The following is a 15,402-nucleotide window of genomic DNA, read 5'->3' on the forward strand; positions in this document are numbered from 1 at the left end:
GTACACTATCTAGCTGCCCTTTTATCTAAGTGTTTGTTCACTGCCCAATGTTCTGTCCTCTTCATTCTTTAAACTACTAACAAATAAACCTTAAGAACCTTAAGCTCATAATGGTTGAGTTGAGAGGGATGTTATGTAATTGTTTATAAGTTAAAAGAAAGATCCATAACCTAGTTCTTGATAATTTTGCAAATGATCCTCTTTTTCTCTTTTGTGATTGACTCAAAGAAATGTTTTTTACTTATTATTATCCTTTTAAATATGTTTTGTGGCAATTGCATGGAAGGTCAAACAATTGATAGTGTTAGTGTAAATTTTTTTTTTTTTTAATCTACATTGCAGACCCAGCATTATGTTAAATTGTACATTATGATTTCTTTTGAGCATGCCTAGTGTATTTTCCCTATTTGTTTTTATTGTGTTGAGCCTTGATGTTTGATGGAATATTCTTGTTAAGATTTGTCTGTATCATTGGTTTTATATAGGTACACAGTAAGGTGTCATTGTAGAAAGATAAGTAAAGCCAGAGGTTCATTTGGACTGGACAGAAGTTTAATCGCCCCCCCCCCCCCCCCCACCCCCATTTAAAAAAAGAGGAGACAAATAACTGTAACCCCTTTTGAGTGATGATAACGAGTGCGTATAAACTCAGAGTGTGACATCATGGCAATATCTTATCACAGAACTTTTTTGTTGTTGATTGCCACAAAATGAGAAAATAAATGAACATTGAAAGGTTTTTCTTGCTTTATGCACACCTCATTCATCACAAAATGCTTATGTGTATCACTTTTTGTGTAGATCCAGGACATTTTTTTGTAATTATTAATTTTCCCCTTTTAGTACTGCCACCTTTAATCCTTATTGTGCTTTGATGGCCAATTAGCATGCAAGCTGGAGTGCTTTCTTCACCAATTCGCACAGATGTCTAGAAACAAATTGTCAATGAATGGAGATTACCTAATACCCAGATCCCTACTGTGTTAACTTGGCCTTTTTGTTGGACTGAGGCACACTGCTACATCTGAGTGAGCTTGCTAAATTTACACTAAGGTCAAGTTAAGCTAAGTGCCTGGGTACATAGAGGGTTAACAATTAGTCAGTATGTCTTTGAGATATTTGCCTACTGTATAAAAATTCAGAGAACAGACAAAGTCAGTCAAATCTTCACCTGTCTGTCTCTCACCAAACATGCCTGGAAATTAAATCATTTGTCACAGACATAAAGTTGATGGTCTGTTCCAAACTGGTAGTGAAATTAATTCCTGATGTGTGAACCCAGACTGTTGTGCATTCTTCCACCCAGGGCCAGAAGGATGCAACCTCTTCATCTACCACCTGCCTCAAGAGTTTGGTGATAGTGAGCTGACCCAGATGTTTATGCCCTTTGGCACCGTTATCAGCTCAAAGGTGTTTGTGGACCGCGTTACCAACCAGAGCAAGTGCTTTGGTGAGACCATGAAATGTGAAAATGTTTTGTGAAGTGATGAACAGTGATTTTAGTAGTATTTTTATTAAACTGTGTAAGCTGTCATTAACTTATAACCTATTCTTACCACTCGGTTTTTGACAGTACTATTAATTATCTAGCTCTTTTCACAGCTTTAATGTAAAGGTGCAGTAGTACAAGTAATCATCCCTAGCAGTATGTCTTATTATGTACAATTATTGATATTTCTGCTGTTGTAATGGAAATGACACTTTGCTGATTACCCTTTTTCCTTGTTGATAGCAATTTCTTTTGATGGCTGAGCAGGCAAAGCAGAGCACCCCAATTTACATCTCATTATCTGTCCGTTCTATCTAAATTACCAATGGATGTCTTCGCCTGTCCATAGACCTGGCCAGGGAAAGTAAAATCTTTATCTTTGGGTGGCATCGATATGCAAAAATAGTAATGATCTGAAACCTTCCTAGCTATCTAAGTTTTCCGTGAACTTAATATGAGTGCAAAATTATCAAATTTGAAAACATGAGATACAAACATGTTTGAAATCAGACTCACAAGAGATGTTCACTCATTTATTTTGTGATTGTCCCCTGGCTGGTACTCTATAAACATGATATTTGTAAACTGATTCATGAAGTTCCAAGCCATACTGTAAAACTGGATATTTTTGCGCGAGTGATTTTTCGCACTTGGCCGGGTAAGATGGATTTCACATGTTTTTAATTTCGCAGAATCAGGACATGAACTACTGGAACATATGGTATGCAAAAGTATTTGCGTAATTTTATTTTTGCGCTGGTGTCTGGTTGCACGAAATGCGCGAAAAGTTCCACACCGTGAAAATTTCCACTTTTACAGTATATGGTAGCAGTTTTAGCTTGGACCATCATGTTGTGGAGTAACGGTTGATTATACTCCATAGGTCTACGTAGAGTTACTCTACTCACCGAGAACAAAGGCGTAGACTGTAGAGAATGTCAGGAGTAGACAGGACTGCTAGCTATGACACAGGCTAAAGGTCGGAGGCCAGCCGCCGAGCCGAAAGTCCCGGGCGAACCACTGCGTTACCGCAGGAAGCGAAGCATCCGCTGGATTAGCGTGGCAAATAACCGCGTAGGTTAAGTCCACAGATATTGCACAATCCCGGTAAAGAACCATGAAAAAGAATGGCGCGTTCCTTTCGCGTAAATGCAATCCAATTAAAGCAGGAATAATCCGAGCCATGGCGAAGTCAGAAAAACTGCTGATGCATGCACAGTTCCATGAAGAACAGTATATATCCAATAAGATATCCACGGAAGGTGAAGCTAAAAAGGTTCCCGTTGATAGCGATACGATAGCGACTAAACTCTTATGAATTGACTGCAGGCCTACGTGAAGTTAAAGGGACATTCCGGACGATTTTCATAATTTCACATCATGAAGTACATGAATCAACAGCTCCATGTATAGATTCGTGGAATTTATTGTGGTCCTTGAGCAGAGAAACCAATAAATTGAAAATCTTAAACAAATTACACTGAACAGTGTTGATGACATCAGAGCCTCATATATTTCATAAATGTAGCAGTGTAATTCCATTACAAGACCACTTGCTCAACAAGTTCACCTGTGAAAATCTATGCATGCCTTCTTCTTTTGTTCTGCTTCCTTGAGCCCCAACTCATGCATTCTTATTATGCTTATGGTGAGGCTGGCATGTCATCATCCTTGTTCATTGCAATTTGTTATAAATTTTGAAAACATTCTTATTCCTTATCCCAATCACTAGAAATTCTGAAACTCTGTACTCGGTTTAACTGATTTATAGCTGTTCAAATGTAAAAGTCTGAAAATCATCCGGAGGTCCCCTTTAACGTGACCAAGTACTAAGAGCAAAGTGTCGAGCATGAAGAAGTGACTTTGCCAGCGCGGCTTCGGAAATCGGTGACCACGGCGGACAAACAACGTTCATTGGTTGAACTCAATCACGCCGTGAAAATACGCTGATTTCTAATTGGTCCGGCGATGAAGGTGAGCTCTGATTGGAGCCTCAGAAATCTTAGTGAGATGGAGCGAACACCTGGAATGTTGAATGTTGACACTCGCTAAAATGTTACATTGGCGCAGGAAGAGTGCTAAACCGAGGTCAAAGCACGTCTACCAAGCGCGTAAACACCGGAACTTGAATATAAAGGAAAACAAAGGAACTAGGTCGTCTCCTGACCGCAACTGTTGTGTAGCCGTCAGTATAAAAATGTGCCAGGTCACTACAATGTAATATTCAAGATATCAATGCTTTTCTATAGGGCTTGATATGAAAATTTTGAGTAAGCAAATTGGCTTGTAGAGAAAAGAGCACATGCTCAGTGTCCAGTGCTGCAGTAGATCGCGGGAACATTTTGCACAGCTGATAATGTAGAGAATTCCGCTGCTGTGGTACGAGTGTGGCTCTGAGCTGCAGTTGTAGATGCATGCAGCATATGTACATGTATCACTATCAGCGGTGCATGCATCACACATCGTGATTGTGAATGTATGGGACTGCCCTAAGCATCATTCTCTTTTTTGCACAATCTGAACCTGACACAAATCTAGTCGGGTGAATATCTTTGCAAAATTTCATGGGTAAATGAATTAGGTCTCTATTATTTGATATATTGACAAAACTTGGCAGGTCACTAGCAAAAATCATACAATTTTAGATGGATTCGACTTCAAATTTTACTCAGTTTTCTATGTCAAAATATCACTAAAATGTCTTTTTCTGATAGTGTAATACTTTATCTATGTGTATATGAGTATGCTTGTATATTCATCAAAATTCATATCCAAGCTTAGTTTCCAAAAATTAATCTTTTTTGAGTTTTGGAGTTGGAAAATTATTTACTTTCTTGCACTGAACAAAGATGTGATGTTTACTTTATTCATATGAAGTGCTGCACTCAGTGGATTTCGGCCCTGTAATTGGTATGCTCCACTGCGCCTGTGAATGTCTACTAAAAGGCCATGCAAATGCCAGTTCAGAGTTAGGCCATGTGCACATTGGTGCAAATGACCTTTCTGCTTTCTCAGTTGGTTAGACACTTCACCTATTTTCAAAGTGACATAATGCATTTGCAAGCTTGCCCTACATGACAATTTATGGAATAACATGTTCAAACAAAGAATGAACTTGTGTGCAACAGGTGACCAGAATGGTCCATCAATCAACACTTAGGGAAGTATTCATTTTATTGTTTTGCATTATTGATATGCCAAATTCCATGCAGCGCGCGGTCAGGTTGATGTATCTGACAAGTGCCATTTATGAGGATTACATGAATAATCATCATATCACACATTCTATCTCGGTTGATTTAAAACCAACCTGCCCGTTAATACAAATGACCTTTTTCTGCTGATGTGCAGATTCGAACTTGGAACTGGCTTATTAACCCGTTCCTTCCACATATCTGACAAGTGCCATTTATGAGGATTACATGAATAATCGTCATATCACACATTCTATCTCAGTTGATTTAAAACCAACCTGCCCGTTAATACAAATTACCTTTTTCTGCTGATGTGCAGACTCGAACTTGGAACTGGCTTATTAACCCGTTCCTTCCACAATTCTTTGAGTGTCTTAAATGCCCCAAAACGAGATTCTTTTTTGCCCGTCGACAGAGAACGGACAGGTTGGTAATCCACCTGAGCGAAAGCAGTCAAGCGGTACATGTATCCCCTTTCCACGGTCAACTACATGTGCCAGTGAACAATGAAAATATCGATTGAGTGCAAGGTATGAATAGAGCGTGCGCTGATGGGCTCACAGACTCTTTTGTTCTACACAAACCGGGCACTTGATTGGGATGACTGAGGTCAGCGAACAGAGAAATCTACTCGAGCTCAGCTTCTATCGCTATGTACATGTTCATACAAGTTTTATAGCAAAGCAGGCGCAAACTAAATCAGAAAAAGGGAAATAATGCTGTGATATACATATTTTTCAAAAGAAAGAGAACATATGTGGCCCGCTACAACAAAAGGACCTGAAAGTCGGGGGGGGGGGGGGGGGGGGGACAATTTTCTGAAAATGGCATGACATTATTCCTTTACTCTTCTACTTTAATTTCATATATAGCACAACTCATGAAAGTACTCGGTTGCGGAGATATCGATGATTTTATTAGCGCATGTCAAGTGGTTGAGGAAATATGAGTTTCGAGAAAAACGCCTTCAAAGTTTTCCTTCCGACACTATCATGATCAAGGGGACGCAAGACAGTTTTCACCACTTGACAATTGAAGGCATGCTCCTAGCAACCTCCGCGATGTTCATTCAAGCTTAGCGCCAGCAGTTTACGCACGACCAATCGGTAATCAGGATGCCACACACTGACCAATAAGATCACTCCCTCGTTGCTAGGGGTGGAGTCTAGCTGCGGCGCTAAATCCAAATCTTCTGACACGATTCTGTTACATTGAAAGTCGGAAAATCATGGCCCAGTAAAACGCCAATTTCTTGCCTTTCCTTTGATCATTTAGCTTCAAAATTTCGGCAGATGATAGACAAAACATAATAGACTACAAAATTATGCCAAAAACAGAAATCTGATTGTTTTGACCAATTTTAATGATGTGACTTCAAACTCGATTTCCTCGGCTCGGCCATCAGCGACTTTAGGATCCTTTTGTTGTAGCGGGTCACATATGGTCATAGAATGAACTCTTATCTTTTTATCAAACCCATTTTTCAGGGCATTGCAACACAAAGAAACATGAATTCAGGCCACAAAAGTAGGCACTCTTATTTTCATCTTGGGAACCTGGTATACCAGGTTCCGGTACAAAAGTATATCAGTTGCTCCCAGTAAGGAACGGGTTAATTGACCTTCATGTTGAAGCTTTCTCTTCATAATTGAAGTTAGCTCTGCTGGAATTATTTCATGTTAGTCACCTCCCCATAGACATATCCAGCTTTGAGACCAGAGTGATATACTCCTCTCTTTTGTGCTTTCAGGTTTTGTGAGTTTTGACAACCCTACGAGTGCCCAGACAGCTATCCAGGCTATGAATGGTTTTCAGATAGGAATGAAGAGACTCAAAGTGCAGCACAAGCGTCCCAAGGATGCCAACAAGCCATACTAGAGAGGAAAACAGGTCAGAAGGAGATAGGAGCAAGATGCCTAGAGCAGGTTAGTGGAACACTGCCAAGTTGGGTTTGGGAGGATGAGATTATTAGCAGGCTGCGTGACTGGTAATTACAACCCATATGATGCAAGTTTTATGCTGTGTGTTCAAAGAGATCATTGTAGAATTCTCTGTCAGAGTGAATAGCATTTACTCCAGTCAAATCAGTGGTACTCAAGCCTGCCGTTTATTTCAAAGTGTCTATATATTAGTTATTTTCATGAATGTGTAAAAGAGAATTGTATACAATTTGGAGGAATTAATCAAGATACACACATTTAAGTACTCCAATCCTGTAAGCTGATGTTCCTTTTTAGTGTTCTTCGAAGTACTGATTTTATTTGGCACACCTTATCCAATAACCTCCCAATTTTGTCTGAAGACGTGCTTGGTAACAATACAGGGTGTCTCAAATAAAACTATACACTTTTGAAATGGCTGCCAAATCAGAAATATATGATTCTGGGGGAAAAGGTTTATATGTATGGATAGCTTATGGACTCAACTTTCATATGACACCAAAAAGTTTACAAATGATTCATGCTTGAATGAGCAGTGCTCACTTTTGTAAAGGGTATGAAAATTAGGCTGCGCAGGAATTAGCCTTATTTGCGACAGGTGAGTCCATTGGAGCTTACAAAACTGAAGTTGATATGAAAAACTTATAATAAATTGCGATCAGTTTGGGTTTGCTGAGTGAATTTTATGGTTTATTAAACCAAACTTTTATGCCTGAGTAAAGCGCAGTTGCATTTATGTTGTTGTAGCATTACAAATTTCCCTGGTAGACACAGTGGTGTGTTCATGTGAGTTAGCAAAATTTTCAACAAAATGTATTTGAATAATGAATTTACATCATCCCCATCTGGTTATTAAGTAAATCAATGAACTATTCTACTAATCTGAAAATAACTGCAATGTGGGGCGAAGGTTTTCATTCAAGTCACAGATGTAAAAAATAAGAGTGTGTAACATGGAAATTGCAACATGTACCATCACCTCATCCTTACTCACATGAACACACCACTGAGTCTACCAGGGAAATTTGCAATGCTACAATAAAATAAATGCAATTGCGGTTCACTCAGGCATAAAAGTTTGGTTTAATAAACCATAGAATTCACTCAGCAAACCCAAACAGATCGCAATTGATAAATTTATCATACCAACTTCAGTTTTTTTAAGCTCCAACGGACTCACCTGTCGAAAATTTAAAAGGCTAATTCCTGCGCAGCCTAATTTTCATACCCTTTACAAAAGTGTGTAGTGCTCATTCAAGCATGAATTATTTGCAGACCTTTTGGTGTCATATAAAAGTTGAGTCCATAAGCTATCCATACATATAAACCTTTTTCCCCATAATTATATATTTCTTATTCGGCAGCCATTTCAAAAGTGTATAGTTTTATTTGGGACACCCTGTAGAGGATGTATCATGCATTTCAGCAGACAATGATCAGAGGTCAGAAATTCAAATAATCCTTGAATTTCTGTTATTTTTATGCGTGATATGTAACTTGCCTTCATATTATCTGATTCTAATGAATCCATGAAAGGGTTGACCACACTATCTGTGGTACATTTTCTTTGTTTTTACCTCATTATTCATATCTTTGTGTGTATCATGTACATATATTTGCTATGACTTCCCATGTTATGGGAAATTATGAGCAAGCTAAAAAATAGAATATTCACAATATCCTTGCTCAGTCCATCCAACGCAAAGAATTCACTTTCGGCGATGAAGCAGTGTTCTGTAACGTTCAACTGACCTTTGTTGTTATTTCTGATTATCAAGAAGGCTGCACAGAACTTCAATTTAAAAAAAAGAAACGAGTGAAGAGCTGTAAAAAAAAAAAATTATATATATTTTGGCTTTTGACTAGTCGTAGAATAACCTTCAGGAAATTAGAGTGACTTTACTCCATGACGGAATGAAAAAATATGATTCAACTGCAACTGATTTTATTTCCTTGATTTGCCATCCTACCTCAATTTCAGGGCTTCTACCTCCATGGTTCATATCTGACTACATGATATCTATAGACAATTCCTCTTTCTTCTCACTTATTCTACTCAGGCTGTGCCAGGCTTTGGAGTCATCTTCTCTTCCAGCATCTGAGGATAACCATTTCTTCTTCATATCTACAAATTTGATTCCATCCTGTGTAAAAGCAACATGTGCATTGATATGAAAGAGTAATCACTCTTTTTTTTTCAATCTGATATGAACAGGAATTTGAAAGAATAATGATTGTGTACATACTCTATCAGGTTTAATTTGGAATTTTTAGGACATTTGTAGCATTTGAGCATACACACAGATGTAGCAAAGGATTTCTTAAGCAAGGAATGTTTAATTGATTATTTTGTATATATGATTTTTCTGTTTTTTTGAAATTTACAATTGTATACAATGAGTTGTAGAGATAATCACTGAAAGCATTTGATATATTCAAAGATTTGACTGTAGAGGTGTTACATTTATTATGACTGTCCAAGTACAGCTTCCTCTTTTTGTGAGGATAAAGGAAATGTATTTCACATATACCACGTTTTTCCCAAGTCGCAGAAGAGGTGGAATAACATTTTTTTTTTCTGCTCAGCTGCATGTATAGATAGAGGTTATTATTTACATGCCATGCATTCATTTTGCTGTTTTGCAATAACCTTGTAGAGAATTCAGTGACAGAAACTTCTTGCATGAAAGGAGTCATGGCTAATCAATAAAGGTAAATAAAGTCAACTCTTTTTTGTGAAATTTTTTGTAAGTTTGTGCTCCAGCAGCAGGCATGATGCACATTAATGTCAGAAGACTTGCTGAAGGAGACAGGAACTTAGGTCTGCTGTTTATTTGTGACCAGACATCTCATCTATTTCAGTTTTTTATTTTTTTTTATTTTTTATTTTTTGCTTGGTCTGTGCTATCTTTCTACAAGGAGACTCAGGCTGTTAAACAGAAAACACAGAAAGTGCAATATTGATATGCCATATTAACCTCAAGTAGGAGGTAAAAAACTCTTTAGTTGGACAGTTTGCATGTAGAACCTAGAATTATGTCATGTTTGGCCAAGTTAAGTGAAAAGACTTGTTTCAAGTGATAGGTTTGTTTTGTTTCCAGTTAGATATATCCAGCACTTGCTGGATCATCCCTTTGTAAATCATAGTGGCATTTTCTTTTTCTTTGTTCTTTTTGGTTTTCATGGTAGTATCCTGTCAATGACTGTGTTGTGTTTATATGTGACATATTTATTAATTTATTTATTCTCAATGTCAATGTTGACAACCAAAGAGTTTTATGTTCTTCTTGTGTGCCGTCACATTGAACTGTATTGTACTTTCTGTTGAAATCATATAACTACACTTTATGCCTAAAACAACTGTTCCTGCCCCAAACCATAAGACATCTAATCTCTTTTGAGAAATATTTGATTTTTCTTTTGTTAGTTCTATCTATACCATCAGGTTCCTCAAGTTGAATTAAACAGATGTTGCACTAATGTGTTGATATGATTTTTTTTTTAAAGTTAAATTCCTCTGTGTATGCACAGTACATACTTCAGTCCGAGGGCTGTTCTTCCCCACATTCAACTAGAGTTGTATGCAGTATGTATGTAAATCTTGAAGACAAAATCTAAGGAACAAAGCTCTGAATTCAGTAATAAGCAGAAGACCAATCGGAGGTGAAGAACATAAATCTGCTCATAGATTTATTTGCCTTCACCATGCACTTTCATGCTTGATCTAATCTCGTGTATAGTTCTGTGCTTTGTTTCAAGATATGATGAAATTGCAGGTATGATATAACTTTAAACAAGAGAACAGAATGAACCAACAGATGCAAAAGTGGGTGGACGTGGAGTTTGAATTCAGATGTGTTATGATGGCCATCTCATGTTAAGTTGTAGGTTTGCAATTCATGTCATCACACTGATTCAATTTCAACTCCATGTAGTCATTCCAATTCATTAAGTTACCAGTGTAGATGTGTCTTGAGATTTTCTAGATATTTAGGGCTATATACCTGACCATCATGACAAGTGGGATGAAACATGACATGAGTAACAGCATGCAACTTCACACTTCTTCTCTGTCTCTATGCACAGACGGGTCTAACGTGGAAAGAAGTGTAAAACTACAGAGATGTGTAGTATCACAGCTATTAAACTATGTGTGGTTGTCACATGCCATGATGCTTAACATTCTTCAAGAACACAAAATGTGTTTTACACACCTAGATCAGTGTCTTCTCATATTCACAGACATACATGTAAGGAAAATGTTGAAGGCTTCTAAAAGAAAGATCATGTCTTTGCTTGATAAACACGATGATTGGAATGATATGGCAAAACTACATTACAGTTTTAAAGTACAGTACTCTGTTAAATCAGTTTCATGATAAATTGAGCTGTCTTGATGTCACATGGTGTAGGCCTATAATATTTGAATAAGAACTGACCACTGCAAGTGTGTTTAGATTGAGTATGTAAAAGTCAAAGTACAGCAAGAATGCAAAGTCAAAAAAGGTATTGCAAGCTCTAATTTAAAGACGGGTGTGGTGTAGTGTTAAAGATTATTACTAAGGCCCCTGTGACCAGAAATAATTAGGACCAAAGTTGGATATCATGTACAACGTAACTTCATAAAATTCATTCCTTCATTCCATTGTGACTGCATTGGTCTTCAGTTTTGCTTTGTGTGTGTTTCTCTTTAGCACCGCTCCAAATTTATAAAATGAAGGAAGAGTAAAATGACCAAAGACTTCCAGTTCCAGTGTTTTTACAGCACACATTCTCATTGATTTTCTTATCAAATTTCACATAACAAAGTTGTGCTGAATTGCAACTTAATATACCTTGTGCTACTATTTAGACACATCGTGGACATGTGTGAAGCATGGTTGTAACAACAGATAAGTATATGAAAGTTACCTGATTCCTTCAAGCCAGTGTTGAGGTGATAAAGTATGCTCTAAAAGCTGTCTCCAAATTACATTCCATTCCACTCATACCAGTACCAGAAGCAGCAGTTAAGCCATGTTCATGTGGAAATTACAAGCTTTGATCCTGTAACAAGCACACAATGAAGAAAGATCTTTCCTTTGTTTGTATTGTTTGTGTATGTATTTATTCATTGAATGAAAATGACAAAGTAGAGCATACATGTGTAGTGCTGCCATTTGCATTTGCAAAATGATAAAGCAAAGGTGTGTTCAAAATGACATATGTGTACTATTTGTATAATACATCATTATTTATTGAAGATCTGTACATTTCTTACTCATGTACTCAACGCTCATATAGAAGAGTTTATGAATTCATTTTCTTTCTTCGTCTGTGTGGAGAATGATGAAACAGACCAAGTACAGAGTTATGGGACGCCTATTAGGCAAATTATCAACTATATGTAAGCTGGATTTGTAATGTCACATTTCAGATGCTATTAGATCAGAATACTTTATGGTTTTCTTCTGCCGTCAATTTGTTTTTCTTTGATGACCATATGTTTATTTGTGAGAATGTGATTTTGTTTTCTGAGGGATGCCATTAACAAGCAGTATTTACTGTTGTATTCAGATGACAGTTAAAAAGCCTCATGGAGAGGTCTTTATTAGCATGAAAAAAAAAATGCAATCAGTGGAGAGTTCTAAACATATTTCTTCAGTCAATTCAAACTTCCTTGATGCTGGTGTATATAGTCAGAAAGGCAATCAAGGGAAGAGTAATTCTGCACCAACAAGCATTTTTAGATTTCTTGTCTTTTCATTGCATGTTAAAGTTTATGAATTGCGGCATATATGAATATGAGGGCTTTTAAATCTTACAAGACACAAATATGTTTGAATAGTAAATCACTCTGCAAATCAGTACATGATCACAGGCAACTCATCAGATGATCACTGTGTGCCATCATGCCCTTTCTCACACTTCTCTTTCTAGACCAAATTGCAATTTAGCTTGCTTTGTTTATGTCCTAACTATAAAAAAAGAAAGAAATAATACAGTGATTGTTTTCCTTACACTTTTGTAATTTCCAACAGTTGTAACAACACTTTACAAGTCTATGTCAGTATATTGAATTTTCTTGAACTTTACAAGACAGTAAAGGAGAATGTATGTAATATTAAGCTTGTGTAGTGTAAGTTACTCTTTCAATTCTTTTCACCTAGTGTTAGGAATGATTCTACACACTTGAATATGTAGTGAGTTGTAGTTAAAGTTGTAAAATATGTAGTTTAAAAAAGAAAAGACCAATCAAAACTAAAAAGTAGAGTAGAACTCCCTGCAGGCATGGACCTGGGGAGGTAGATTGTTATTTCTTATCTTTGATTCATATATCTTTCATCATGTGTGGGTGGTTTTAATTATGAGTGGAATGCTTGACGAATATACCTCTGGAGTGTGTTACAGGAAGGGACAACAGCAAGGAGCCAGATTTCATTGAAGCAGTGTTCTCAAAAACATGGCAAGCTTTATGATGTGATTTGTAACAGGAGGAGAATAAGTGAATTGTTGTTGCTAACAAATTGACTCCAGAGCAGTCTTGTGGAATCCTGCTACCTTGGAAACTGCATCAGTTGTATGGATGGAATGTTTAAGGATGTTTGTCAGAGAAAGGAAAAAAAAAGGGGACAGGATTTGTATAGGCTCAAAAGTGAACCAGGAGATGAGATATAACTAAAGTTTACTTTTAGCAGCAAAGTACTGGTAGCATGTAAATGAAAGTATTACGTAAAAAAAAATACAAAAAGAAAAAAAAAATATTGAAAAGTATTTTATGCACATTTTTACAGCCAGCCATTCCCTATCATGCTTGTGTTTGAATAAGAATTTTTTACCAATGGTACCTTCAAGATTATAGATACAGCAGTTAGTTGAGAACTTTGAAGAACAACTGTTATTTTTAAAGAGAATACAGAAATTTTGAACTTTGGTGTGATTTATTCTGTGAAATGTCAGTATCAGAAGTAAATGTGAAACTTTTGTTTCCATATTCACATTTCTGGTTTTTTTTTCTCTGTTTTTGATGGGATTGTATAAATTTGCACAATGATGTTTTATTTCCTTTGAGACTTGTTATGCATTCAAGTTGAATTTCCTTTACCGAAGATCTGTACTGTTAATGGCGTATTGTGTTGCTTGTGATTTTTTGTCCAAATTTTGTGGAATCTGGTGATCTTGGTGTGCAGTGAAACTGTGGTTTTCAGGTAGTCGATAATAAATGGTTCTGTGTATTGGTGAATTTTGGTGAACTGGTGGAACAATCAGATATATCATTGAGATATTTACATTAGCTATTCACTGATGGACATGTTGCAATCAAACTTTAGATGACGTAATCAAGAATCAGTATAATGGCAGATATGTCATATTTATATTTTGAAGAGATCATATCAAAGAAAATGGAGAAGCATTCGGGTATGCAATACCTAATGCTTTGTGCTTTAAAGCTGCTGAAGGAAGCACTGGTGCAGTGCCCACTTGTGTTTTGAATAACTTCCAGAGATGTAAAAATGCACATGACAGAAACACAAATGTATCGATTTGCCCAAGGCATCCTTTGGTGTATTCATGTTTTTCCATTGCAAGACATCTTTTACCACAAATCTTTTAATAACAGAAGAATGTTGTAACTGCAGAATATATGCTCTGCATTTGTGAATTTGTTTGATGGCTTTCTTTTTAAATATATATGAAGAGCGCTCATGGTGTTGGGAGTGGAAAATGTGTTCTATGTTTGTTTTTCATAGCAACAAGGGCATATCATGTTTGCAAAATGCTCAATCGAAATGCAATCTACACATTCTTCCATTCAATGCCCATGTAAGGACAAGTATAACTCCCATTTTTAAGGGAAGATTTGGTCAACAAATATTTTTTTCTTTGCTGTGTTCTAGTCGAAGTGGTGGATTCAAAAAGTGATACTGTCTTAAGTCTGTGGTGACAGAGAAAATGTTCTATTTGCGATAAAAAGAATTTACCAGAGCCTTTATTTTGTTTACCAAAGACCATGATGTGTTTCCTTTGTACAGTCTGGATGGTATAATTGTATAACATGCTGTTTTGGAGCGGCATTTTTGATACTCTATATTATATACTTTTTAAAGAAAAAGATTCATCCGTCGTTATATAAGGCATGATAGGGAATGGCTGGATAAGTAGTGCACATGTAGGTTGTAAGTAATACTGATTTAAAACAAGGATAAGATCACTGTACAATGTAGATGAACCTCTATCTGTCTATCTTTCTTCCTCTCCATCTCATCTTTTTTCCTTTTGTAGGATACGCACCATTGTCCGTTGGAGTCACACCTATCGAAAGTGTTACCATTTAATAAGTTCTCAAAGGAGTGAAGAATTGTGTCCAGAAAGTTGTGCTGGATGGCACGTGGTATGTAGTATGACAAGGTGACAAGTATGTAGTTACGGTGTTGTATCAATCATGACAACAAAAAATCAACTCATTGAAAAAAAAGAAAAATTTGAAAATAAATGCACTGAAAGCACAGTACAAACATGACACGACTACTGTAATTTTTTTTTTCTGTGAGACATGGTCTAGCATTGTAGTACAATTGTAGTTAAATTTAAAGGAATCGGTTAGCCTTTACGTATGATACAAGAGTGCATGTACGGCTAGAGAGTTTAGGTTGTTTTTTTAATTCAATAACATTGACTTTGTATTGGATATTTGTGAAAGATGTTTTGACACATAAAACAATGAGAAGTTAATGTAGCGAATCATGAATCTGATCTTACAGTTACTGATGGGTCGCTAATGAACATGTAGTCGAAAAAA

The 15,402-nt window shown here is 36.7% G+C and overlaps 1 protein-coding gene across 1 annotated transcript in view; it reads left to right on the forward strand.

Moving 5' to 3' along the window:
* Positions 1 to 15,065, forward strand: part of LOC139740590 (CUGBP Elav-like family member 4) — an 87,385-nt gene extending 72,320 nt beyond the window's left edge. The window contains exons 7-9 of the mRNA XM_071651177.1: positions 1,307 to 1,450; positions 6,434 to 6,608; positions 8,684 to 15,065. Of these exons, the coding sequence (XP_071507278.1) occupies positions 1,307 to 1,450; positions 6,434 to 6,561 (272 nt within the window). The 3' untranslated portion in view covers positions 6,562 to 6,608; positions 8,684 to 15,065. The remainder of the gene's footprint in view (positions 1 to 1,306; positions 1,451 to 6,433; positions 6,609 to 8,683) is intronic.
* The last annotated feature ends 337 nt before the right edge of the window (positions 15,066 to 15,402 follow it).

Source organism: Diadema antillarum, unplaced genomic scaffold (genome assembly GCF_040938485.1).
Source record: "Diadema antillarum isolate AM-2024a unplaced genomic scaffold, OU_Dant_1.0 seq00000862_RagTag, whole genome shotgun sequence".
NCBI classification, from domain to species: domain Eukaryota; kingdom Metazoa; phylum Echinodermata; class Echinoidea; order Diadematoida; family Diadematidae; genus Diadema; species Diadema antillarum.